Source organism: Carcharodon carcharias, chromosome 14 (assembly GCF_017639515.1).
Source record: "Carcharodon carcharias isolate sCarCar2 chromosome 14, sCarCar2.pri, whole genome shotgun sequence".
In the NCBI taxonomy this organism is placed as follows: domain Eukaryota; kingdom Metazoa; phylum Chordata; class Chondrichthyes; order Lamniformes; family Lamnidae; genus Carcharodon; species Carcharodon carcharias.
In genome coordinates this window covers 98,677,478-98,705,467 of record NC_054480.1, presented here as the reverse complement: position 1 = coordinate 98,705,467, position 27,990 = coordinate 98,677,478, and the positions used below count along the sequence as shown (strand labels likewise).

At 45.2% G+C, this 27,990-nt stretch overlaps 2 protein-coding genes across 7 annotated transcripts in view; both read right to left on the bottom strand.

Annotated features, from left to right (window-relative positions):
• LOC121287109 (calcium homeostasis endoplasmic reticulum protein) overlaps window positions 1-12,158 on the bottom strand; it is an 80,356-nt gene extending 68,198 nt beyond the window's left edge. For 3 of the 4 annotated variants that reach the window (XM_041204657.1, XM_041204658.1, XM_041204660.1), the window contains exons 1-2: window positions 12,006-12,158; window positions 51-221 (exon numbers count right to left, since the gene is read on the bottom strand). In XM_041204657.1, the coding sequence (XP_041060591.1) occupies window positions 51-221; window positions 12,006-12,030 (196 nt within the window). In that variant the 5' untranslated portion in view covers window positions 12,031-12,158. The remainder of the gene's footprint in view (window positions 1-50; window positions 222-12,005) is intronic. The other variant, XM_041204659.1, reaches the window with a different exon arrangement.
• Window positions 12,159-25,246: 13,088 nt separating this feature from the next.
• slc35e1 (solute carrier family 35 member E1) overlaps window positions 25,247-27,990 on the bottom strand; it is a 58,485-nt gene continuing 55,741 nt past the window's right edge. Inside the window, exons 6-7 of one of the 3 annotated variants that reach the window (XR_005945112.1) lie at window positions 25,786-25,941; window positions 25,247-25,570 (exon numbers count right to left, since the gene is read on the bottom strand). The gene's annotated coding sequence lies outside the window, so the exon portion shown is untranslated. Of the gene's footprint in view, window positions 25,571-25,785; window positions 25,942-27,990 lie in introns of those variants that run through there. The other 2 variants (XR_005945111.1, XR_005945110.1) reach the window with 2 other exon arrangements.

The following is a 27,990-nucleotide window of genomic DNA, read 5'->3' as shown; positions in this document are numbered from 1 at the left end:
TCCCTATAGGTTTACTATTTCTGAAGTCTGAATGCTGTCTTTATACTTACACTGCTGCTCGATTGCCAGCTTGTACTGGTAATAATTGTAGTATTCACCTCCAAACAGAAAAGAAAACTTGGGGTTTTCTTTTTGTTTCTCCATTGTCATCTTCTCGAATTCCGGGCCATTTCGGGCCACAAACTGTGCCAATTTGTCGATGACATTCCTCAACTCCTGGTCTGCAACAAGAAAAACATTATTAATACCCCAATTGTGTCTCCATTTCAAATTTTCTTTCATTGAATATGTTGGGGTTAGACCAAATCATGCCAAAATATATTTTTTATGCTGTTTTAATGTTTTGTATCACCCCAAGCTCTTTGCCCAGATTAGCTATTTTAGGGCAGAATATCAAAGTGCTGCTTTCAAAATCACAGCCTTTACCTCATGAGATGGAGGCTTATAACCTATTGTTATTAATATACCAAAGGGAATAAAAATTCTACAATACATTGTAATTTTGTGCAAATTTTCCTTGTATGGTGCTATTAATGCATCTCAAATTGTTCCCTTCACCAATGCTAGTCCTAAAATCCATAGCACTTAATGTCAATCTCTCTCCAAACTGAAAGACCCAATGACACAGCTTAAAGAGAACGGGTGTTCTCCCAATGCCTCCCAGTTTGTTCCACAAACAACATCACTAAGGCAGACTGCCTGATCATTTAACACATTGCTGATTGTGGGATCTTGGTTTGTGCAAACTTGTTGCTGCTTTTGCCTATGTTACAATGGAGACTACACTTCAAGAGCAGCATCCTTGGGGGAGGCGATGGCATAGTGGTATTATCGCTGGACTAGTAATCCAGAGATCCAGGGCAATGCTCCAGGGGTCCAGGTTCCAATCCCGCCACGGCATTCGGTGGAATTCGAATTCAATAAAAAAAATCTGGAATTAAGACTCTGATGATGACCATGAAACCATTGTCGATTGTTATAAAAACCCATCTGGTTCACTAATGCCCTTACCTTGTCTGGCATACATGTGATTCCAACTCCAGGCCCACAGCAATATGGTTGACTCTTAAATGCCCTCTGAAATGGCTTAGCAAGCCACTCAGTTGTAACAAATCACTACAAAGTCACAAAGAAGAAATGGACCACTCAGCATCGACAACAGCAATCGCAGCTCTGTCGACCATGCAAAGACCTCCTTACTAACATCTGGAGGCTAGTGCCAAAATTGGGAGAGCTGTATCACAGACTAGTCAAGCAATAGCCTGACATGGTCATCCTCACAGAATCATAGCTGACAGACCCTGTCCCAGACTCCACCATCACCATCCCTGGGTTACGTCCTGTCCCACTGGCAGGACAGACCCAGCAGAGGTGGCGGCAAAGTGGTATATAGTCAAGACGAAGTTGCCCTGGGAGTCCTCAAAATCAACTCCAGACCCCATGAAGTCTCATGGCATCATACCACTTACCGCCCTCCCTCAGCTGATGAATCAGTGCTCCTCCATGTTGAACATCACTTGGAGGAAGCACGAGGGTGGCAAGTGCGCAGAATGTACTCTGGGTGGGGGACTTTAATGTCCATCACCAAGAGTGGCTCAGTAGCACCACTACTGACTGAGCTGGCTAAGTCCTAAATGACATAGCTGCTAGACTGGTCTGCGGCCGGTGAGAACCAACAAGAGGGAAAAACATACTTGACCTCATCCTCACCAACCTGCCACAGATGCATCTGTCCATGACAGTATCGGCAGGAGCGACCACCGCACGGTCATTGTGGAGGCGAAGCCCCGCCTTCACATTGAGGATACCCTCCATCGTTTTGTGTGGCACTACCACAATGCTAGACTGAATAGATTTCGAACAGATTTAGCAATTCGAGACTGGGCATCCACGAGGTAATGTGGGCTATCAGCAGCAGCAGAATTGTTCTCGAACATAATCTGTAACCTCATGGCCTGGCATCTCCCCGACTCTACCATTACCATCAAGCCAGGGGATCATCCCTGGTTCAAAGAAGAGTGCAGGAGGGCATGTCAGGAGCAGCATCAGGCATATCTGAAAATGAAGTGTCAACTTGGTGAAACTATAACCCAGGACTATTTGTGTGCCAAATTGCAAGTGATAGAGCTAAGCGATCCCGCAATAATGGATCAGATCTATGCTCTGCAGTCCTGCCACATCCAGTCATGAATGGTGGTGGACAGTTAAACAACTCACTGGAGGAGGAGACTCCACAAATATCCCCATCCTCAGTGATGGAGGAGCACAGCACAGCATTGTGAAAGATAAGGCTGAAGCATTCGCAACAATCTTCAGCCAGAAGTGCCAAGTGGATGATCCATCTTGGCCTCCTCCAGATGTCACCAGCATCACAGATGCCAGTCTTCAGCCAATTCGATTCACTCCACGTGTTATTAAGAAACAGCTGAAGGCACTGGATACAGCAAAGGCAATGGGCCCTGACAATATTCCGGCAATAGTACTGAAGACTTATAATCATAACTTGCGGCGTCCCTAGCCAAACTGTTCCAGTACAGCTACAACACTGGCACCCACCCGGCTATGTGGAAAATTGTCCAAGCATTTCATGTACACAAATCCAACCCGGCCAATTACTGCCACATTAGTCTACTCTCGGTCAGTAAATTAATGGAAGGGGTCATCAACAATGTTATCAAGCTTAGTAATAACCTGCTCACTGATGTCCAGTTTGGGTTCCGCCAGGGCGACTCAGCTCCTGACCCCATTACAGCCTTGGTTCAAACATGGACAAAAGAGCTGAACTCCCGAGGTGAGAGTGACTGCCCTTGACATCAAGGCAGCATTTGATGAAGTGTGGCATCAAAAACCCTGGCAAAACTGGAGCCAATGGGAATCAGGGGGGAAACTTTCTGCTGGTTGTGGCCAAACCTAGCACAAAGTAAGATGGTTGTGGTTGTTGGAGGTTAGTCATTTCAGCTCCAGGACATCACTACAGGAGTTCCTCAGGGTGGTGTCCTAGGCCCAACCATCTGCTTCATTGACGACCTTCCTTCCATCAGTAGGTCAGATGTGGGTATGTTCACTGATGATTGCACAATGTTTAGCACCATTTGCAACGACTCAGATACTGAAGCAGTCCATGTTCAAATGCAGCAAGACGTGGACAATATCCAGGCTTGGGCTGACAAATGGCAAGTAACATTCACTCCACACAAGTGTCAGGCAATGACCATCTCCAACAAGAGAGAATCCAACCATCGCCCCTTGATGTTTAATTGCATTACCATCACTGAATTCCCCACCATCAACATCCTGGGGATTACCATTGACCAGAAACTGAACTGGACTAGTCATATAAATACTGTGGCTACAAGAGCAGGTCAGAGCCTAGGAATCATGCGATGAGTAACTCACCTCCTGACTCCCCACTGCCTGTCCACCATCTACAAGGCACAAGTTAGCAGTGTGATGGAATACTCCCCACTTGCCTGGATGAGTGCAGCTCCCACAACACGGAAGCTGGACACAGTCCAGAACAAAACAGTCTGCTTGATTAGCACCACATCCACAAATATTCACTCCCTCCGCCACCGACGCACAGTAGCAGCAGTGTGTACCATCTATAAGATGCACTGCAAGAATTCACCAAGGCTCCTCAGACAGCACCTTCCAAACCCACTACCACTACCATCTAGAAGGACATGGGCAGCAGATACACAGGAACACCACCAGCTGGAAGTTCCCCTCCAAGTCACTCACCAACCTTACTTGGAAATATATTGCCAGTCCTTCACTGTTGCTGGGTCAAAATCCTGGAACTCCCTTCCTAGCAGTACTGTGGTTGTACCTACACCACATGGACTGCAGCGGTTCAAGCAGGCAGCTCACTGCCACCTTCTCAAGGGCAATAAACGTTGGCCCAGCCAGCGAAGCCCACATCCCGTGAATGAATAAAAAAAAACTTAATTGGCTTTGAAGAATGTTGAAATGTACTTGGTGATTAAAGACTTGATACAAATGAAAGAAAGAATGAACAAACTTGTAAAGTGCAATCAAACACTGGGTCCAGGTTGAGGTTGAACCCTTCTTAATCACCAACCACAGATAAAAATCAACATTTTGGACCAACAACAAACAAAACATTTGCAATTCTTTTGAGCAAAGCAAACCATAGCACTGCAGTTGAGGGAAACCACGATCATATCCCATTGATTAGCTCATTATTTCAGATAGCAAGTAGAGCATGAAAGATCCCCAGATGAATCCACCAGCACAGCGCATTGAAATGCTTAATATAGGCATTCAAAGGTTACCTTTGCAATGCCATCTGACATATCATTAAAGACAGGGAGTGAGGTGAGTAAAAGCTGCTTCATTCACCTTTTGAGATTTGGCTTCCAATTTCTTCTCTAGGGCCACTTGGGGATAAAAGCCTCACAAAAATAAAATCAACAAAACAAATGTTTTACCCTAATCTTTAGAAGAATCTGGAATCCTGCATAAAGCCAGAAAACTGCAAGAGCAAAATCAGACTGCTGTCTGTTTACTCTCTGGGTCTTCAGGGCACCCGATGTGTGCAACATTCTGAAAATCAACTCTAAAAAGCAGCAAAGTTCCTCTTTGGTCTTGCGAGGCTGTTTCTTCTTGTGAATAGAAACTATACTCTGATCGCTCAAGGCAGGAACCAACTTCCAAGTCTCCATCCTTAGAAGGACAACTTCAGCTTAAGCCAGCTGCTCTTGGCCTCATCACCCACAGTAGGTTTAAACATTCGGCAATGGAAAAGTCCATTTATTTCCAAAAATGTAGGTTATAAAGCTGTCCTATCTGCACAGCAAACTCCACCAGCTTCTCCAATCTCCATAGAGATGGCTTTTTATTGTGGCTTTTTGGGTCATCCATGAACTCAATATAACGAGCTCTTTACTTCTCGAGGACGCCCTCAAGTGTGTTGGACAGCACCATATACTCGTCCTGAGGTTATCACTGACAACTGCCTTTAGCAAATTGAAAAGCAAGTTAGGTACTTTTCTGGTTTTTGTCCATCTTTGCAGATGAACACAAACCATTAATCCAACTTCAATTGCCCTCATGTCCCTCTTGGTGAGTGGTACCACAATCTACCTCTGTACAGCTCCCAAGATCAGGTTGAATAATACCAATGTTCTTCTCAAGAACAGCCAAAATCAAATACCCAGGCTCATAGAAACATAGAAAACAGGAGCAGGACTCTTTGAGCCAGCTCCGCCATTTAATATGATTGTGACTGATCCTCTATCTCAACGCCATACTCCCTCTTTCTCGCCATAACACTTGACGCCTTTAGAGTCTAGAAATCTATCTATTTCCGTCTTAAATATATTCAGTGACTTGGTCTCCCCAGCCCTCTGTGGTAGAGAATACCACAGGTTCACCACCCTCTGAGTAGTTTCTCCTCATCTCAGTCCTAAATGGCCTACCCCGTATCCTGAGATTGTGATCCCTTGTACTAGACCCCCCTCCCCCCCACCCCCCAGCCAGTGGAAACATTATCCCTGCATCCAGCCTGTCCAGCCCTGTCAGAATTTTATACTTTTCAATGAGATCTCATCTCATTCTTCTAAACTCCAGTGAATACAGGCCGAGTCAGCCCAATATCTCCTCATACGACAATCCTGCCATCCCAGGAATGAGTCTAGTGAGCCCTCACTGCACTCCCTCTATGGCAAGTATATCCTTTCTTAGGTAAGGAGACCAAAACTGCATACAATACTCCAGGTGTGGTCTCACCAAGGTCCTGTACAGCTGCAGTAAGACATCCTTGCTCCTGTACTCAAGCCCTCTTGCATTTTAGGTCAACATACCATATGCCTTCTTAACTGCTTGCTGCACCTGCATACTTGCTTTCAGTAATTGATGTACAAGGACATTCACGTCTCTTTGTTCATCAACATTTCCCAATCTATCACCATTTGAATAATACTCTGCCATTCTGTTTTTCCTACCAAAATAGATAACTTCACACTTATCCACTTTATACTGCATCCGCCATGTATTTGCCCACTCACTCAACTTGTCTAAATCGCCTTGATATATTAATATCCTCCTCACCACTCACATCCCTAACTTGTTTTGTGTCATCAGCAAACTTGGAAATATCACATTTGGTTCCCTCATCCAAATCATTGATATATATTGTGAATAGCTGAGGCCCAAGCAGAGATCTCTGCAGTAGCCCACCAGTCACCACTTGCCATTCCCAAAAAGTCCCATTTACTCCTACTCTAGTTCCTGTATGCTAACCAATTCTCATCTTCTCAAAAATGAACTGACCTTCCATCTTCACCTCCAATGCCAAACTTATGAACTTGTTTACCTCAAAAATTGGACAGATCCATACAGGTTCCAGAAGGCAGCTCACCACCACCTTCTCAAGGGCAACTAGAGATGGGCAATGAATACTGGCCCAGCCAGCGAAGCCCACTTCCCATGAATGAATAAATAAAAAAATACCTTAGCAACAAGCGTTGCTTTTTCCCATTCCCACCATAATCACGTACATCTCCTCCATCTCTTCCATTTTCAGCTTGCGCTGCTTCATTTCCAGCTCTCTCATTCCTCTCTTCACCTAAGCCCAGAACTTGGCATATGGAGCCATTTGCAAAAGTGACTTCCTCCTTCCCTTCAAAATGTTAAAAAATGCCATGGCACCATTAAATATCATGGAGTCCTGGTCACTGTGTAAACAGCTAATCTGGTGTTTTTTTTGCTGGTATCGGTTGAGTGAGACACAATGTGTTTGTTTGATGTTTGCTTTGTTCAAGTTGGTACACACCGAATGCACCTCAAAACAAGTAATTCACTGCTTTTTAAAAAAATAATTCTTACGATGTGGTCGTTGCTGGCAAGACCAGCATTTATTGCAGAACCATAATTGTCCTTGAAGTGGTGGTGGTGAGCCACCTTCTTGAATCGATGCCCTCTGTGAAGGTTGTCGCAATACTCAGGTAGGCAGATTCAGGATCTGGATCCAGTAATGAAGAAGAAACAATGATATATGTCCAAATTATGGTTGCCTTGTGCTTTGAGATGTCTAAGGATAAAATGCTAGATAAATGCAAATCTTTTATTTCGTTAATCTTATATTCAATTTATGGCTTGGACAATGCCAGCCTTCATTTTCATAAGTCAGTCTCTTTAGATGCACAAGTATGACATCTTTGGCTTTACAAAGGTCAATGCTTTTAATTTCAATCCCCTATTCAAAATGTGGCTGGACAATTTGCTCTGGTTATGGTATTAGCTCAAAGCCAGACAGCTCCCTGTTTAACATTTGAGATTCTTTCCTTTTGAAAGCACACATGTATAATACACTTATCCAGGCAGACCCAAATGATTAAACATATGGAATCACCTAATCTCAGTGCAGAAGAGGCCCTTCGGCCCATCCAGTCTGCACCGATACGTGAGAAACACCTGATCTACCTGCCTAGTCCCATTTACCAGCACTTGACCCATAGCCTTGAATGTTATGACATGCCAAGTGCTCATCCAGGTACTTCTTAAAAGGATGTGAGGCACGCTCCCAGGCAGTGCATTCCAGACTGTCACCACCCTCTGGGTAAAAAAGTTTTTCCTCACATCCCTCCTAAACCTCCTGCCCCTCACCTTGAACTTGTGCCCCTCGTGACTGATCCTTCAACTAAGGGGAACAGCTGCTCCCTATCCACCCTGTCCATGCCCCTCATAACCTTGTACACCTCGATCAGGTCACCCCCTCAGTCTTCTCTGCTCCAACGAAAACAACCCAAGACTATCCAAAATCTCTTCATAACTTAAATGTTTCATCCCAGGCAACATCTTGGTGAATCTCCTCTGCACCCCCTCCAGTGCAATCACATCCTTCCTATAATGTGGCGACCAGAACTGAACACACAACTCCAGCTGTGGCCTCACCAAGGTTCTACACAACTCCAACGTGACCTCCCTACTTTTGTAATCTATGCCTCAATTGAGAAAGGCAAGTCTCCCAAATGCCTTTTTCACCACCCCACTAACATGCCCCTCTGCCTTCAGAGATCTATGGACACACACGACAAGGTCCCTTTGTTCCTCAGAACTTCCCAGTGTCATGCCGTTCATTGAATACTTCCTTGTCAAATTACTCCTTCCAACGTGTATCACCTCACACTTTTCAGGGTTAAATTCCATCTGCCACTTATCTGCCCATTTGACCATTCCATCTATATCTTCCAGTAGCCCAAGATACTCAACCTCATTGTTAACCATCCTGCCAATCTTTGTGTCATTCGCAAACTTATTAATCCTACTCCCCACATAGTCATCTATTTATGTCGTTTATATAAATGACAAATAATCGGAGATCCAGCACAGATCCCTGCGGTATGCCACTGGACACTAGCTTCCAGTCACTAAAGCATCCTTCTGTCATCACCCTCTGCCTTCTACAACTAAGCCAATTTTGAATCCACTTTATCAAATTACCCTGTATCCCATGTGCATTTGCCTTCTTTATAAATCTCCCATGTGGGACCTTGTTAAAGGCTTTGCTGAAATCCATATAAACTACATCAAATGCACTACCCTCATCTACACATCTGGTCACCTCCTCAAAAAATTCAATCAAATTTGTTAAGCATGACCTCCCTCTGACAAAGCCATGCTGGCTATCCCTGATCAAACCTTGCCTCTCCAAGTGGAGACAGATTCTTTCCTTCAGGATTTTCTCCAATAGTTTCCCTACCACTGACATGAGACTCACTCGTATGCAGTTCCCTGGCTTATCTCCAACCCTTCTTAAATAGTGGAACCACATTAGCTGTTCTCCGGTCCTCTGGCACCTCCCCCGTGGACAGAGAGGAATTAAAAATTTGGGTCAGAGCCCCCGCGATCTCCTCCCTTGACTCCCTCAGCTGTCTGGGACACATATCATCCGGACCTGGAGATTTGTCCACTCTTAAGCTTGCCAACGCCTCCAATACCTTGTCACTCCCTATATCAATTTGCTCAAGAACCTTGCAGTCCTTCTCCCCAAGTTCCATACCTTCATCCTCATTCTCTTGGGTGAAGATGGATGTGAAGCAACACCAACCACCTTAGACCATTCAGCTCCGACTGCCATGCTGTAAGATCTGTCATAGTCATATTCGATTTTACCCCATCTAGTTCTTTTTTTTTTCCAAATACTTCATTCAATTCTACCCAGCAACTACTTTCTTTCTAAGTTGTAGAACTTAGGCTTCACATATCACATGCCCATTCCACATGGAAACAATCTTATTACTTTTCTCTGTAACCTCCTAAACATGGTTTGTGACCAGAATTGAAAAATCACTTCACTCCCAAGTACCTTCCGATTCGAACAATATAAAGCCTCAGCATAGCACTTGTATTCTACTTGTGTGTCCTACATGTCAGCATTCTTAGTTTGAAAAAATAAAAATTCCACATTATCTGGACAAACATTTTCAAAAGATAAACTATAAAAACATAGCTGTTTTGAGACTATTTTATTACAGGATGAAACACACAATCTTGGCTGACACTTCAGTGCAGTAATGAGTGAGTGTTGCTTTGCTGAACACCTTAGGTGGACAGAAAATATCTCTGCACTATTCTAAATCGTTGACCAGGACATGGAACTCTCTGAAGTGTCATGGAAATTGGAGCCTTTTCATCTGAAAGACTCCATCTCTGAATGCAGCACTGCCTCACGACTGCATTGTCATATTTAGATTTTATGCTTAGTTCTATAGTTGGAATGAGTTGTGTCCTAGTCAACTTTCATCATTCAACCAATAAATTGGATTAACTGAGTTCTTGTTGAGTTCTGATGAAAAGTCATCAAACTAAAACATTAGCTTTATTTCTCTCTCCACAGATGCTGCCAGCATTTTCTGTCTTTATTTCAGATTTCCTGCATCTGCAGCATTTTATCTCTATACAGATATAGACATTCTTAGGAAATCCAAAAGTGCTCTGTGAACAATGGGTAGCTTTTGAACTACAGCCTGCAGTCCCCCGCCCCCCCGGGAAACCTGCCAGCCAACGTGTACAAAGCAATTTGGGGCACTGGTGAGACCACATCTTGAGTATTGTGTACAGTTTTGGTCTCCTTATTTAAGAAAGGATATAAATGCATTAGAGACAGATTAGACAAGATTCACTTGACTGATACCTGGGACCCGGGGGTTGCAGGTGTTATCTAATGAGCAAAGGCTGGACAGACTGGGCCTGTATCCATTGGAGTTTAAAAGATTGAGAACAAAAACAGAATTACCTGGAAAAATTCAGCAGGTCTGGCAGCATCGGCGGAGAAGAAAAGAGTTGACGTTTCGAGTCCTCATGACCCTTCAACAGAACTAGATGAATCCAAGGAAAGGGGTGAAATATAAGCTTATATTTCACCCCTCTCCTTGGATTCACCTAGTTCTGTTGAAGGGTCATGAGGACTCGAAACGTCAACTCTTTTCTTCTCCGCCGATGCTGCCAGACCTGCTGAGTTTTTCCAGGTAATTCTGTTTTTGTTCTGGATTTCCAGCATCCGCAGTTTTTTGTTTTTATCTCTGTGTTTAAAAGATTGAGAGGTGATCTTACTGAAACGTATAAAATCCTGAGGGGACTTGACAGGGTGGATGCTCTGGGTAGAGTCTAGAACTGGGGAACACAGTTTAAAAATAAGGGGTCTCCTATTTATGACTGAAATGAGAAGAAATATTTCTCTAATGGTCATGAATCTTTAGAACTATGTTCCCCAAAGAACAGTGGAGGCTGGGTCATTGAATATTTTTAAGGAAGAGGTAGATGGATTCTTGACTAACAAGGGAGTCAAAGATCATAAGGAGTAGGCGGAATTGAGACCACAATCAGATCAGCCATGATCTTATTCAATGGTGGAGCAGGCTCAAGGCCTATTCCTAATTCATATTTCTGTATGTACGTTCTTATATAATTTTCAATAGCTAGGAGATAAAAAAGCAATATTTCTCAGTATGGAATCTGGTACACATCGCGTTTGAAAGATCCCGATCTCTGAATGCAGCACTCCTCACAACTACGTCATCAACTTAAGACTTTATGCTCAAGTCTGTAGTGGGACTTCACAATGTAATAAGTACAACATAAATGCAGTTCTTCCAAATGATAAATAATGCTTTGATTTTTCTGCATAGGTAACTTATACCAACAAACCACTCCTCTTAACCAGTCCGGTGAGTGCAAGGCAAATTCTAAGCCAAGTTTTCAAACACGTTAAGGAATCCCTGTGCTATCTGGGAGTCCTAAATACATTAGTTGTGTAACAGACAGTATAGGTAAGACTGGGTGGGATAAGATGCTAATTGCAAACGCAATAAATATTTGAATTGTTAAAGATAAGTTTGAACCTGAAGGAACTTGGCAGGGAATCTCAAATCAACTACATCCTATATTCTTGCTGGAAGGACACATTTTGTAAAGTTCAAAATAAGAATGGATTTCAGATTGATGGTGAGGCAGGCTTTGGAAAAAAAATTCTCGACTAAAATAAATTTGAACTTAGATGACTGATCCAAAATCAGTTCTACAAAACAATCTAGTATAAAATGGTTAAGTTAGTGGCACCATTGTTTTAACAGAGGTAAGTTTTACATTTTACAAATTTTCCAATTAACAGTTTTGAATGGGCGGTGACTGCACACTTGGGCTCGCATTCAACTCTCAGGCCTCACTGCAAACCCCTTTTCACGAAGGAGTTATTTAAACCCAAACCCACCATTCATGGATCATTTACCCTTCCTCCCCCTCTCAAGTTTCAGGCTTCGCATGCGTAAATGATTCCGAGCACGGTGTTCTACGCATGCGCCGCGTCGAACAGACCAGGTGCGCGTGCGCAAAGTGGACATGAGCTCCTCGTACGCATGCGCATTGTGGACGGCGGACCATTTCTAGCCAGAGACGCGCAAGGGCCCAGATATTTCTGCACAATAAAAAATCACATTTCCCAGCGGAAGTTTGCTTGTGAAGGCTAATATTTCGGAACTCACCCTCAGGAGGCACCGGTATATCCATCCCGGTGGCTTTCTGTCTCTCCGCACTTCCAGATATGATGGTTAAACCTTCATGTGACAAATCCAGCGCTCGCACTCCGACTGGAAGTGTCTTCAACCGGAAGGAAAACTGACCGACGGCAGAGAATGTGCGACAGTGGGTGCGGTTTACATCGCACATGCTCCTTGTTGTTGACGTAACACAGCAGCCGCCATCTTTGTGCGGGGCTTTTGGTTTGAGCAACTTCATTTGGACAAGACAAAAACAGAATTACCTGGAAAAACTCAGTAGGTCTGGCAGCATCGGCGGAGAAGAAAAGAGTTGACGTTTCGAGTCCTCATGACCCTGCAACAGAACTGGGTGAATATAAGGAGAGGGGTGAAATATAAGCTGGTTTAACCCCACCTTATATTCACCCAGTTCTGCTGAAGGGTCATGAGGACTCGAAACGTCAACTCTTTTCTTCGCCGAAGCTGCCAGACCTGCTGCGTTTTTCCAGGTAATTCTGTTTTTGTGTTGGATTTCCAGCATCCGCAGTTTTTTGTTTAAATTCATTTGGACAAGAATGATGAAAAACTAATGGTGCATTAAGTTGATTGCATCATCTCGAGCCATAGAATTTACTAGAATGATGAGAGACATAGTTCTCAAGAAGGGACTTGAGATATATGATATTAACAGAAACAGGCCACTTAGCCCAGGCTCATTTCAGCGTTTAGTGACCATCCCGTAATTTTAGGTTTTGTTCTGTTCGTTGGCTTCTCTGGACTCTATTGGTTTCGTGTTTCTCAGGCAGAGATTGCTGAGAAGTCTGCTCTTGCCACTGCCCTTGTATCTTTGGTGCTAGTACATGTATATTGTGCTTCATGAGGAGGTCTGGAGGAGAAAGACTGGTGCTAATATATCACAGAACCGTTACAGCACACAAGGAGGCCATCTGGCCCATCTTCCTGTGCGAAGAAGTTTTTCCTCATGTTGCTTTTGCTGTTACTTTAAATCTGTGCCCCCTTGTTCTCAGATATCTGAGAGAAAAAGTTAAATGACTGACTTTCCACTGTGTAAATCAACAGGTAAAGATATCCGCACTTAAGTCACCAAAGTGTGGTGGAGTCATGGGGTTTGAGAGGAGGACGGAGTGGCAGAGCAGCAGAGCCCCTGTCTTGGCAGTTCCAGGTTAAGCTCCACTCGAGCCTCTGTCGACCCCCCTTCATGTGGTTATGGTTACTGTTGTAATGTAGGCAATGTGGCAACCAGTCTGCATACAGCAAGATTCCACAAACAGTAATATGATAATGATCAGATAATCTGTCTTCGATGATGGTTGAGGGATAAATATTGGCAGGGACACTGCTCTTTTATGTCTAACAGGAGGACAGATGGGACCTGCGTTTAACATTTCATCCGATAGATGGAATTAGGTCAGCTGCTCATCTACAAATAAATCAAAGAATTAAAATTCATTAGACGCTAAAGGTAGTTGTGTTGGAGAAGCTCCAGACTCTTTGTTGGGCTTTGCTGTGATAGCTTTTGAGGGAGAAAATCATGTGGAGATGGGTTTATAGGTGACATGCAGAAGTTCAATCGAGTCCGAAGGGAAGAAAGTCATACAACCAGGATTTCGGTGGAGTGGTGTGAATAAACACTGAGTTAGTGACTTTTAGGCATCATCCTGTGCTATAAACTATTATGCTTCCCCCACCGTCTGTAATCTTAATTTGTTCAAAACTCAACCAACCGTATACTTGTTTGCATTTAAGTTCCCTTGACGCATCTAGTTTTTGCTGACCCATATGATCCCCATCTCTGCATTAATTAAAATTAACACTCCACCATTTCATCTACCCTTACTGTAACTTTTTTTTAATATATTTATTCATGGGATATAGAGTCTTTGGGATGGCCAGTGTTTAATATCCTAACTACCTTTGAGAAGGTGGCGGTGAGAAACTTTCTTGAACAACAGTGCTTTTAGTTAGGGAGCTCCAGACTTTAGATCCGGCAACAATGAAGAAATAATTATATGAACATATGAATTAGGAGCAGAAGTAGGCTACTCAGCACTTTGAGCCTGCTCTGCCATTTAATTAGATCATGGATGATCTGTTTGTCACCGCAATTCTGCATTCCTACCTACCTCCATAACCTTTCACCCCCTTGCTTATCAAGAATCTATCCCGCTCTGCCTTAAAAATATTCAAAGCCTCTGCTTCCACTGCCCATTGAGGAAAAGAGTTCCAAAGATTTGCAGTCCTCTTGAGAGAAAAAAAATTCTCCTCATTTCTGTCGTAAATGGGTGACCCCTTATTTTTAAACCACAGGCCCTAGTTCTAGATTCTTCCACAAGCGGAAACATCCTCTCCACATCCACCCTGTCAAGACCCTTCAGATTCTTATATGTTTCAATCAAGTTACTTCTTACTCTTTTAAACTCCAGCGGATACAAGCCTAGCCTGTCCAACCTTTCCTCATAAGACAACTCACCCAATCCTGGCATTAGTCTAATAAACCTTTTCTGAACAGCTCCTAATGCATTTACATGGTTCCTTAAATAAGGAGACCAATACTGTACACAGTATTTCAGATGTGGTCCCACCAATGCCCTGTATAAGTAAAGTCCATAAGACATAGGAGCAGAAATTAGGACAATTGGCCCATCAAGTCTGCTCAGCCATTCAATCTTGGCTGATAAGTTTCTCAACCCCATTGTCCCGCCTTCTCCCCGTAACCTTTGATCCCCTTACCAATCAAGAACCTACCTATCTCGGTCTTAAATACACTCAATGACCTGGCCTCCACAGCCTTCTGTGGCAATGAATTCCATAGATTCACCACTCTCTGGCTAAAGAAGTTTCTCCTCACCTCTGTTCTAAAAAGTCTTCCCTTTACTCTGAGGCTGTGCCCTCGGGTCCTAGTCTCTCCTACTAATGGAAACATCTTCCCCACTCTATCCAGGCCTTTCAGTATTCTGTAAGTTTCAATCAGATCCCCTCTCATCCTTCTAAACTCCATCGAGTATAGACCCAGAGTCCTCAAATGTTCCTCATATGTTAAGCCTTTCATTCCTGGGATCGTTCTCGTGAACCTCCTCTGGACCTTGTCCAGGGCCAGAACATCCTTCCTGAGATATGGGGCCCAAAATTGCTCACAATATTCTAAATGTGGTCTGACTAGAGCCTTATAAAGCCTCAGCAGCACATCCCTGCTTTTATATTCTACTCCTCTCGAAATAAACATTGCATTTGCTTTCCTAACTACCGACTCAACCTGCAAGTTAACCTTAAGAGAATCCTGGACTAGGACTCCCAAGTCCCTTTTCACTCCAGATTTCTGAATTCTCTTCCCATTTAGAAAGTAGTCCATGCCTCTATGCTTTCTACCAAAGTGCATGACCTCACACTTCCACACGTTGTATTCCATCTGCCACTTCTTTGCCCATTCTCCTAACCTGTCCAAATCCTTCTGCAGCCTCCTCGCCTCCTCAATACTACCTGTCCCTCCACCTATCTTTGTATCATCTGAAACTTAGCCAGGATGCCCTCAGTTCCTTCATCTAGATCAATAATGTATAAAGTGAAAAGTTGTGGTCCCAACACTGACCCCTGCGGAACTCCGCTAGTCACCGGCCGCCATCCTGAGAAGGACCCCCTTATCCCCACTCTCTGCCTCCTGCCAGACAGCAATCTTCTATCCATGCTAGTACCTTGCCTCTAGCACCATGGGCTCTTATCTTACTGAGCAGCCTCCTGTGCGGCACCTTGTCAAAGGCCTTCTGGAAGTCCAGGTAGATATCATCCATTGGCTCTCCTTTGTCTAACCTACTTGTTACCTGTTTCATAAACTATTCAATTGCCCTCACAATAAACAATAACATTCTATTAACTTTCCTAATTACTTGCTGTTCCAGCATTCTAGCCTTTTGTGATTCTTGCACTAGGGCACCCTGAACCCTCTGCATCTCAGAGCTCTGCAATCTCTCACTATTTAGATAATAAGCTTCTTTTTTATTTTTCCTGCCAAAATGGACAATTGCACCTTCCCACATTATACTTCATTTGCCAGGTCTTTGCCCACTCACTTAACCAATCTATATCTCTTTGTAGCCTCCTTGTGTCCTCTTCACAAATTACTATCCTATCTTTCTGTCATCAGCAAATTTAGCAACCATACCTGCAGTTCCTTCATCCAAGTCATTTATATAAATTGTAAAATGTTGAGGTCCCAGGACCTTCTAGGTCCTTCTAGGTGGTAGAAGTTCCAGGTTTGGGAGGTGCTATCGGAGAAGCCTTGGTGAATAGCTGCTGTGCGTCTTGGAGATGGTACACACTGCAGCCATGGTGCATTGGAAATGGATGAGATGCCAATCAAGCAATATGCTTTGTGGTTCGTGTGGAACTTCTTGAGTGTTGCTGGAGCTGCACCCGTCCCGACAAGTGGAGAGTATTGTGCCTTGTAGATGGTGGACAGGTTTTGGAGAGTCAGGAATTGAGTGTCTCACTTCCTAGCCTCCGACCTGCTCTTTTTGTTTCTTTATTCTTTCATGGGATGTGGGTGTTACTGGCAAGGCCAGCACCTGTTGCCCATCCCTAATTTCCCTTGAATCCCCAGGTAAGGATGGCTGATTTCCTTCCCTGAAGGATATTAGTGAACCAGGTGGATTTTTATGACAATCGATGATAGTTTCATGGTTACCATTACTGAGACGAGCTTTATAATCCACATTTATTATTTGAATTCAAATTTCATCAGCTGCCACATCCCCCAGACCATTAGCCTGGGCCTCTGAATTACTAATCCAGCAACATTACCACCATGCACCCCCCACCCCACCAGCAGCCACAGTATTGATATGACTGGTCCAGTTAAGTTTCTGACCAATGGTAAACACAAGATGCCTTAATGTCGCTTGACAATTAGCAGCCAAAGTCTGGTTGTTGTCTGTTGCTTGACAATTAGCAGCCAAAGTCTGGTTGTTGTCCAGTAGCAATGTGCTGGGGCTGAGAAGATTGGCCTCCAATGACTAGGTGTGACTCCTGGCTTTGGAGAGTTTACCCCTGATCTTCATTGACTTTAACTTTACTGGGACTCCTTGATGCCACACTCAGTTAAATGTCACCTTGATGTCAAGAACAGTTACTCTCACCTCTGCTGAATAACTATGCATGTAATCCTGCATTATAATTGCATCAGGTTGGCACCTCACTTTTAAAATATGCCTGGTGCTGCTTCTGGCATTCTCTCCTGCATTCCTCATTGAACCAGAGTTGGTCCCATGGTTTAATGGTAATGGTAAAGTGAGAAATATGCTGGGCCACAAGATTGCAGATTGTGGTTGAATACAATTTTGCTGCTGCTGATGGCCCACAGTGCCACATGGAACCCCAGTTCTTAGTTTCAGAATAAATCTATCAGCTATTTTAGTACCTTAGTGTAGACTTAATCGTTAAGCCGAAACTTTGGTGCTACAATACTGTCATGGACGGATGATCTGTGACAGGTAGATTAATGAGGATAAAGTGAAGTAGATTTTCCCTTGTTGGTTCTTTCACTACCTGCTGCAGGCCCATTTTGGTAGATACTTCTTTCAGGATTTGGTCATTAATGGTGCTTTCCAGTTGCTCTTGGTGATGGATCTTCAAGTCATTCAGAGTATGTTCTGTGTCTTTGCTGCTTCTTCCAGGTGATGTTCAATATGGAGGAGTACTGATACAGTAGCTGAGGGAGTGCACCAGATGATAATCAGTAAGAGATTTCTTTGCCTATGTTTTATATAATGCATGAAACTTCATAGGTCAGGTGTAAATGTTGAGGACTCCTGACAATGCCTCCACCTCTGGTGGGTCTGACCTGCTGAGGGGATAGGACATATCCAGGGATGGTGATAGAGGTGTCTGGGACATTGGCTGTATGGTATGATTTGGCAAGTACACCTATGTCAGGCTGTTGCTTTACTAGGCTATAGGACAGTTCTCCCAATTTTGGCATAAGTCCACATATGTTAGTGAGGAGAACTTTGTAGGCTGACTAGGCTGCATGTGCTTTTGTCATCTCTGAAGAAGATGCCTAAATCAATACTGGGTAGACTGACTAGTTTTATTCTTTTTTGTACTTTTTTGTAGAGGTTTGATTCAATTGACTGCCTTGCTAGGCCTTTTCAAAAGACAGTTAAGAGTCAAACACATATGGATCTGTAGTCATATATAGGCCAGACTGGGTAAGGATGGCACATTTCATTCACTAAAGGATATTAGTTTTATAATTTTTACAACAATCCAACAGCTTCATGCTCATCATTACTGATACTGGGCGTCATTGGCATCCATATAGAAACTGACTATAATGCCTGGGAATGATGTCAGGAAGAGCAGAATGTAAATAAGGAAGAGGAGAGGGCACCACGGATTAATCCATGAGGGGCTGTAGAGGTGATGTTCAGGGACATGAAGAGAAGCCACCGCTACATTCAGACTGATAGGAGAGGAATGACGTGACAGCAGTTCTATAGAGCTAGGAAATGAGAATGGATGTATGAAGGAAGTCGGAAAATTAACAGTACCAAACACTACATGGAGGCACAGTGCATAATGGTCACCGACATCATTCGTGAATTTAGCCAAGTGTGGTCTCAATGTTGTGAGCAAGGCAGGATTGAAGTGACTTTTGGGATCATTTGCATGAAGCTGAGAGCTACATCATTTTCAAAAGAGGAAAAAGGAGGATTAGAAATCTCATGTTAGTTGGAGAGAGTGAAGTTGTTTAAGGTGGAATTTTTGAGAAGTGGGTGATGATAATTTGAAAGAGAGAAGAACTTGGCCTGAGAAAAGGGAACCATTAACACAAACAGCTACAAAAACAGAAATACCTGGAAAAACTCAGCAGGTCTGGCAGCATCGGCGGAGAAGAACAAAGTTGACGTTTCGATCCGCTTGACCCTTCAACAGAACTAAGTAAAAATAGGAGAGGGGTGAACTATAAGCTGGTTTAAGGTCGGAGGGGTGGTGGGGGGAGGTTGTAGGGACAAGCAAGCAGTGACAGGAGCATATAACCAAAAGATGTCACAGACAAAAGAACAAAGAGGTGTTGAAGGTGGTGATATTATCTAAAAGAATGTGCTAATTAAGAATGGATAGCAGGACACGCAAGGTACAGATGATAGCTGTAGTGGGGGTGGGGTGAAATAAGACTAAAAGGGCATAAAAGGTAAAGATTTAAAAATAATGGAAATAGGTGGGAAAAGAAAAATCTTTATAAATTATTGGAAAAAACAAAAGGGAGGGACAAGAAACGGAAAGGGGGTGGGGATGGAGGAGGGAGTTCAAGATCTAAAGTTGTTGAACTCAATATTCAGTCTGGAAGGCTGTAAAGTGCCTAGTCGGAAGATGAGGTGCTGTTCCTCCAGTTTGCGTTGAGCTTCACTGGAACAATGCAGCATGCCAAGGACAGACATGTGGGCAAGAGAGCAGGGTGGAGTGTTAAAATGGCAAGCGACAGGGAGGTCTGGGTCATTCTTGCGGTCAGACTGAAGGTGTTCTGCAAAGCGGTCGCCCAGTCTGCGTTTGGTCTCTCCAATGTTAGAGGAATCTGCATTGGGAGCAACGAATGCAGTAGCCTAATATGGGGGAAATGCAGGTGAAAAGCTGCTTCACTTGAAAGGAGTGTTTGGGCTCTTGGACGGTGAGGAGAGAGGATGTGAAGGGGCAGGTGTTGCATATTTTACGTATGTATGGGGAGGTGCCGTAGGTGGGGGTTGAGGAGTAGGGGGTGATGGAGGAGTGGACCAGGGTGTCACGGAGGGAACGATCCCTATGGAATGCTGCCAGGGGGCGGGGGGGTGAAGGGAAGATGTGTTTGGTGGTGGCATCATGCTGGAGTTGGCGGAAATAGCGGAGGATGATCCTTTGAATGCGGAGGCTGGTGAGGTGATAAGTGAGGACAAGGGGGACCCTATCATGTTTCTGGGAGGGAGGAGAAGGCGTGAGGGCAGATGCTCGGAAGATGAGCTGGACACGGTTGAGGGCCCTGTCAACTACCGTGGGTGGAAAACCTCGGTTAAGGAAGAGGGAGGACATGTCAGAGGAACTGTTTGTGAAGGTAGCATCATCAGAACAGATGCGATGGAGGCAAAGGAACTGAGAGAATGGGATGGAGTCCTTACAGGAAGCAGGGTGTGAGGAGCTGCAGTCAAGGTAGCTGTGGGATTCGGTAGGCTTGTAATGGATATTGGTGGACAGTCTATCACCAGAAATTGAGACAGAGAGGTCAAGGAAGGGAAGGGAAGTGTCAGAGATGGACCATGTGAAAATGATGGAGGGGTGGAGATTGGAAGCAAAATTAATAAATTTTTCCAGGTCCTGACGAGAGCATGAAGCAGCACCGAAGTAATCATCAATGTACCGGAGAAAGAGATGTGGGAGGGGGCCAGAGTAGGACTGGAACAAGGAATGTTCCACATACCCCATAAAGAGACAGGCATAGCTGGGGCCCATGCGGGTACCCATAGCCACACCTTTTATTTGGAGGAAGTGAGAGGAGTTGAAGGAGAAATTGTTCAGTGTGAGAACAAGTTGAGTAGTGGTGGATGGGGATTGTTCGGGCCTCTGTTCGAGGAAGAAGCTGAGAACCCTCAGATCATCCTGGTGGGGGATGGAGGTGTAGAGGGATTGGACGTCCACATCTCCACACTCAGTGCCATGCGCCGCCATATGAACACACTCGACCTCTCCCTCCAGCAGCACCGCTGCACCCTTTTTCAAAGCTGCATGTGCCCAAAGTTTCATTTTATTCTTCGTCTCATCCGACGCCTCAACAAAAATTTTTTTCTCTTTCTCTCAAGTGCTAAGGAACGCAAGCACCAACAACTCATCGACACCAACACCCATCTAGGACCCTCCACCCCTGCCTGTCCCTCCGTCCCCACCCGATCTTCCAATCCCAGCCTCAGCCATGTATTCACTATACCCCCTGACCTTCCCCTCTCCGACGCTGAACGTGCTCAGCAAAGGACTTAGTTTCGTACCCTTACGCCCTTAACTCAATGAATTTCGGGCTCGGCACAATGCTGAACTCTTCTTCCGCTGCCTTCGTCTCTGTGCTCACTTCTTTGGGTAGGAATCCTCTCCCCGTTCAACGGATCCTTTTACTCACCTCCAATATTCTTCCTCCACCTGGACCTCTCCCTCTGGATTCTTACCTTCTCTTGATCTTTTCATTGAGAACTGTCGGCGAGACATTAGTCGTCTCAATTTCTCTACTCCTCTCACCCATTCTAACCTGTCTCTCTCTGAACTTACTGCACTCCGTTCTCTCAGGTCCAACCCTAATATTGTCATCAAACACGCTGACAAGGGTGGTGCTGTTGTTGTCTGGCGCACTGACATCTACCTCGCGGAGGCTGAGCGTCAACTCGCAGACACTTCCTCCTACCTCTCCCTGGACCATGACCCCACCACTGAACATCAAGCCATTGTTTCCAGAACTGTCACTGACCTCATCTCCTCTGGAGATCTTCCTCCCACAGCTTCCAACCTGATAGTCGCCCAACCTCAGATGGCCCACTTCTACCTCCGACCCAAAATCCACAAACAGGACTGTCCCAGCACACCGATTGTGTCAGCCCGTTCCTGTCCCACGGAACTCATTTCTCGTTATCTTGACTCCCTTCTCTCTCCCCTTGTCCAGTCCCTTCCCACCTACATCCGTGATTCCTCTGACACCTTACGTCACATCAACAATTTCCAGTTCCCTGGCCCCAACCGCCTCCTCTTCACCATGGACGTCCAATCTCACTACACCTCCATCCCCTACCAGGATGGTCTGAGGGCTCTCAGCTTCTTCCTCGAACAGAGGCCCGAACAATCCCCATCCACCACTACTCTCCTCCATCTGGCTGAACTTGTTCTCACACTGAACAATTTCTCCTTTAACTCCTCTCACTTCCTCCAAATAATAGGTGTGGCTATGGGTACCCGCATGGGCCCCAGCTATGCCTGTCTCTTTATGGAGTATGTGGAACATTCCTTGTTCCAGTCCTACTCCGGCCTCCTTCCACAACTCTTTCTCCGGTACATCGATGATTACTTTGGTGCTGCTTCATGCTCTCGTTGGGACCTGGAAAAATGTATTAATTTTGCTTCCAATCTCCACCCCTCCATCATTTTCACATGGTCCATCTCCGACACTTCCCTTCCCTTCCCTGACCTCTCTGTCTCAATTTCTGGTGATAGACTGTCCACCAATATCCATTACAAGCCTACCGACACCCCCAGCTACCTCGACAACAGCTCACCACACCCCTCTTCCTGTAAGGACTCCATCCCATTCTCTCAGTTCCTTCGCCTCCGTCGCATCTGTTCTGATGACGCTACCTTCAAAAACAGTTCCTCTAACATGTCCTCCTTCTTCCTTAACCGAGGTTTTCCACCCACGGTTGTTGACAGGGCCCTCAACTGTGTCCGGCTCATCTCCCGAGCATCCGCCCTCACGCCTTCTCCCTCCCAGAAACATGAGAGGGTCCCCCTTGTCCTCACGTATCACCCCACCAGCCTCCGCATTCAAAGGATCATCCTCCGCCATTTCCATCAACTCCAGCATGATGCCACCACCAAACACATCTTCCCTTCACCCCCCCGGCGGCATTCCATAGGGATCATTCCCTCCGTGACACCCTGGTCCACTCCTCCATCACCCCCTACTCCTCAACCCCCATCCACGGCACCTCCCCATGCATACGCAAAATATGCAACACCTGCCCCTTCATGTCCTCTCTCCTCACCGTCCAAGGGCCCAAACACTCCTTTCAAGTGAAGCAGCATTTCACCTACACTTCCCCCAACTTAGTCTACTGCATTCATTGCTCCCAATGTGGATTCCTCTACATTGGAGAGACCAAATGCAGACTGGGTGACCGCTTTGCAGAACACCTTCGGTCTGTCCGCCAGAATGACCCAGACCTCCCTGTCGCTTGCCATTTTAACACTCCACCCCGCTCTTTTGCCCACATGTCTGTCCTTGGCTTGCTGCATTGTTCCAGTGAAGCTCAACGCAAACTGGAGGAACAGCACCTCATCTTCCGACTAGGCACTTTACAGCCTTCTGGACTGAATATTGAGTTCAACAACTTTAGATCTTGAACTCCCTCCTCCATCCCCAGCCCCTTTCCGTTTTTTCCCCCTCCCTTTTGTTTTCTCCAATAATTTATATAGATTTTTCTTTTCCCACTTATTTCCATTATTTTTAAATCTATACCTTTTATGCCCTTTTAGTCTTATTTCACCCCACCCCCACTACAGCTATCATCTGTACCTTGCGTGTCCTGCCATCCATTCTTAATTAGCACATTCTTTTAGATAATATCACCACCTTCAACACCTCTTTGTTCTTTTGTCTGTGACATCTTTTGGTTATGTGCTCCTATCACTGCTTGCTTGTCCCTACAGCCTCCCCCCACCCCACCCCCACCTTAAACCAGCTTATATTTCACCCCTCTCCTATTTTTACTTAGTTCTGTTGAAGGGTCATGAGGATCGAAACGTCAACTTTGTTCTTCTCCGCCGATGCTGCCAGACCTGCTGGGTTTTTCCAGGTATTTCTGTTTTTGTTTTGGATTTCTAGCATCCACAGTTTCTTGTTTTTAACACAATCAGCTAGTACAGAGGCCAGGAGGAGGGTGGGCCAGTGGTTGGGAGTCAAGTTGGGAAGGAAGTGAGAGAATAGAAGCTAAATTTAATTGAGGAGATTAGCTTGAAGGGGGCAAAATACAGATCGCAGAGACATGGGAGAATAATGAGATTGGAAGTAGTTAATCAGAAGAATGGGGTATGGGTGGGGGAAAGAGGGGAGGTAAAATCAAAGGCCAACAATGATTTCAATCTTAGAAACAAAAAAACATGAGCACTGGGGCAGTCCTTGTTCTTCAGGATGATCCTGGAACTGATGCAGGATTTGACTAGAGAGTATGGGATCTTACTCTTGACATGGCTCAGTGAGATTTAGTGATGAATGACTATACCTGTGTGTGTAGGTGTGTGCAAGGTTATATCCTGCTACTCAAAGAAGTTGAGATGGCTGGGTGGAGTTGGTGGAAAGACAGTGGTTTGGCAGAAGGTATTGGAGCCCAAGACAATGGAGCAGTAGAGCAAGTGAACAGATGCAGAAGTGTGTGATGAATGGAGGATTACAGCAGAAGGAGTTTGGATTTTGAGTATATTTTCAAAGAAGTTTCCCTCCAATCGTCAGTTGACAAGAAGTGTGGAGTTAAAGGAAGTGGATGGGGCGGTAGATCAGCAAATGGTTTGTGATCAAGACACGGAGATTGAAAAATCAAGTGAAATGAGGCTGAGAATGTGACCATGAACGTGATTGGGAGTTTATATGAAGGCTAAACTTCAACAAGGATAGTAGTGTGGTGAGGGGATGGTGAGATATTTAGATATCGGGTTGAATCATCGAGGAAAAGCAGTTGTTCAGCTAATGTTGGGCAAGTGCCATTCAAGGCTAAGATATTGTAGAAGTTTGAGTTTAACAATAATGTAAATTCTTGCCTGTATGGTGGTCACTTTAGCAAAAACTATTTTTGGTGTTGATTTGGTGGATCTTCAGATAAACCCAACTGAAAAAGAGATTGCTGTTTAAATCACTCTAATCAAGCTTTCCTTAATGCAATATTCCAGATTTTGTCAGTTCCAGACTACAGGAGTAATTCATGCTAACCAAAGCTGTCTTTTATAGTCCCCCACACTTGTCTTTAAATATTACTCTCTCTTCCTTCCCCACCACCACACCACCCCCCTCCTCCCCCTTCCCCCACCCCCAATAATCTGTGCATGCCTCCCCCACACTGTCTGTCGAAGGGTCATGAGGACTCGAAACGTCAACTCTTTTCTTCTCCACCGATGCTGCCAGACCTGCTGAGTTTTTCCAGGTAATTCTGTTTGTGTTTTGGATTTCCAGCATCCGCAGTTTTTTTGTTTTTAAAGCTGTCTTTTATTCACTCATGGGATGTGTCGCTGGCCATCCCGAATTACCCTTCAGAAGGTGGAGGAGCTGACATCTTGGCAGTGTGGGGGAGGCATGCACAGATTATTGGGGGTGGGGGGAGGGGGAGAAGGGGGGTGGTGTGGTGGTGGGGAAGGAAGAGAGAGTAATATTTAAAGACAAGTGTGGGGGACTATAAATGATAATTTGGGACAAAATTAATTACTTAATAATAAATTAGGGAAAGCCAGCACAGATTTGTTAAGGGCAAATCACGTTTAATTAACATGCTTGAGATGGATGACTCCAGAGTCTCATCATCTGTCTTTGACTGAGCATCATTCTGGTCCCCAACAGTTCTGCCAGCATACTGGCACTCTCTGCCTCCGCCTGCACCTCAAGTGAGTGTGAAGTGCCCTCACCAATCTGCACCAACATTCTAGCCGCCGATCTAATGCCCATCAAGGTGGTGGTATCTGCACTGGTGCCTGGTTCAGAGAGCGGATGTGACACAGGTGCAAATGAAGCCTGGTGGTCCTCCGGTATCAGGGGTGGCCTTTTGGAGTCCAGACAGCGATATGTGCTGGCAAATCTAAAAGGGAGATCAAGGACATATCATTAGTTAATGCCATCACACTGTCACTATGCATGCCAGGTACCCTGGTGAGACAATAGAGATCTACATCACGGTGCCATCATCTTTCAATGATCAATGGGGACTCTAGGTTTGAGCTCCCATGAATGAAGAGACTACACTAGAATGGTTGCACAATCAGAAACTCTTGCCTCTGTGCACTGCACTCTTACCTTCGTCTGGCACTCCTGCCTCTCCACACCCAGTTGCATGGGGAGCATGCTGGCCCTCCAGCTCAAGGGCATCCTGCTCGTACCTGGTCAGCAGCAGCAGGTTGGGTGGGCCTCCGCCTCTCCATGACCTCTCAGTTGGTTATGGCTTGTCTCCTCCTGAAAGGACAGAGGAGCATTGATTAGTCCACTCTGTACCTGCAGCACCACTGCAGCCTGGCTAACCCTGGCTGATGAGCACCTCGCAGGGCAGATCCGAGTCGTGGCCCTCGAGCCGCAAGGCACTCAGTCCAAGCAGCCAGGGCCCACCCCCTTGGCCAGCTCCGCCATCATTGACAGTTAGCACTCAGACTCTAACACCCCTGAGCTCCACGAGGGGATAGCTACACTTTAACGCTTCAGCACACAGACCTATGCCAACATGATACTCAGCTTCCTGAGCGCAGCAGATCACTGAAACTCTTTCGACACTGCACCCATGTGCGCCACACCGCATCATGGCTGCTAACCAGCGCTGCCACCTCATCTCATGCCCTCTTTGTGATGTGCAGTGGCCTCCTCCTCCCACCTCTGGGGACGAAGGGCGTCCCTCCTGGCAGCCACCTCCTCCAGGAAGACTGCGAGGCCCTCATCTGAAAAGTGAGGGGGCTGAGTGCCCACCCAACCTGCCCTCCTGCCTGGCGTCTCCTGCCGCACTTGACTCCATCACTTTGCTAATGCGGAACAGATGTTCTTCTGTGGCAGCCTTCCAGGGGCTGCCTGGGCTGTTTTTAAATCAACCGCTGGGTTGTCATTGGAGCCAGTGGCCGACAGGCCCTGGTCCCTGCTCGGCCCTTCCTCACCAGGGGGAGCCGTGTTTCGTGCTTGGCGGGCCTTAATTGGCCCACAAGTGTGAAGTTGCTTTTGGAGGGGCTGATCACAGGTGATGGGCCCATTTTCCAGCCGACCCCAGGCCCGCCTGCCAAACTCAAAATTCTGCCCCAAGAATCAAAGTTTGAAACCTGCCACTGTCAACTTCAGGCCTTCGGCTGGCTCTGTCAGGGCTCTGATGACACCTTGTGGTGGATGGCAGGAGACCAGTGTGGCTGCACAAAATACCAAAGACGGGATAAAGCTGCAGGATAAGATCAGAGTCAAAACAGATGCCTAGTTTTACAAATGCAGGTCAAATGCTGTTCTGGGAAGAAAACATAAGGAGATGGGACAGTCCCATAAAAAAAATGGGACAGTTGGTCACCCTGAAATCAGGAGGTGAGTTATTCATTGAAGAATTTCCAGTCTCTGACCTGCTTTTGTAACCACAGTATTTGTGTGGCTGGTCAAGTTTCTGATCAGTGGTAACCTCACGATGCTGATGTGGTAGAATCAGTGGTGTGAATGCAATTGAACATAAAGAGGCGATAGTTAGATTCTCTTTCTTTTTGGAGATGGACATTACCTGGCACTTGAGTGGAGTGCTTGTTGTGATTGTCAGATTTATAGGATTAATACATTTTAGCACCATGTATTTTGGTTCATAAGAATGTTGTAGTTTGGGACTGTATCTTTAAATTTAGGATAAATGAAAGGGGTCATGTGACATATGCTGGCATTTGCCTGACAGTAAACATAGTTTGTTTAATTGTTAACAATCAAAGAAAGACATAGATTGTTTTATGGAGAGGGGGTTGCTAGATATTTACATTGGAGACATTGACTCCTATTTCTAAGTCTACAATGAGACGCTAAGTCTTTTAGGGCTCAGAAAGGTGTTATTGATAGCAGATTGTAAACAGTTGTGCAGCAACCTGTTCCTTTGTTTCTAAGATGAAATGCAGTGGTGATCGGAATCAGCTGTTTAGCCTTGTATCCAAGTAGCAGTGCTAATGTTTTCCTTTTGTCATGGAGGAGGGGCTGTTTTGACATCAGGTTACAAGCTTCCATATAAACCTAGAATATCAGAGAGGGGAGTTGCAAGTTTTGGTCCTGTGTGGGCTGTAGCCAACTGAGAGAAGAGACCCAAAGATAGAATTGGCCAGGCCTGCACCTTAAGCAGAGAAAATGGTGTCTTTATCATTCACTACGTGGAATGTGGTGGGAGCTCATGCGCAATTTGAAGACCAAGCTAGTGAGGAGTTAAACAAGGCTGGAGGATTTGCTTAGCTGAAACTAGAGGGCGAATCCTCAAGAAAACTCTCAAGGTGGAAGATAGTATTGGAAAACAAAAGG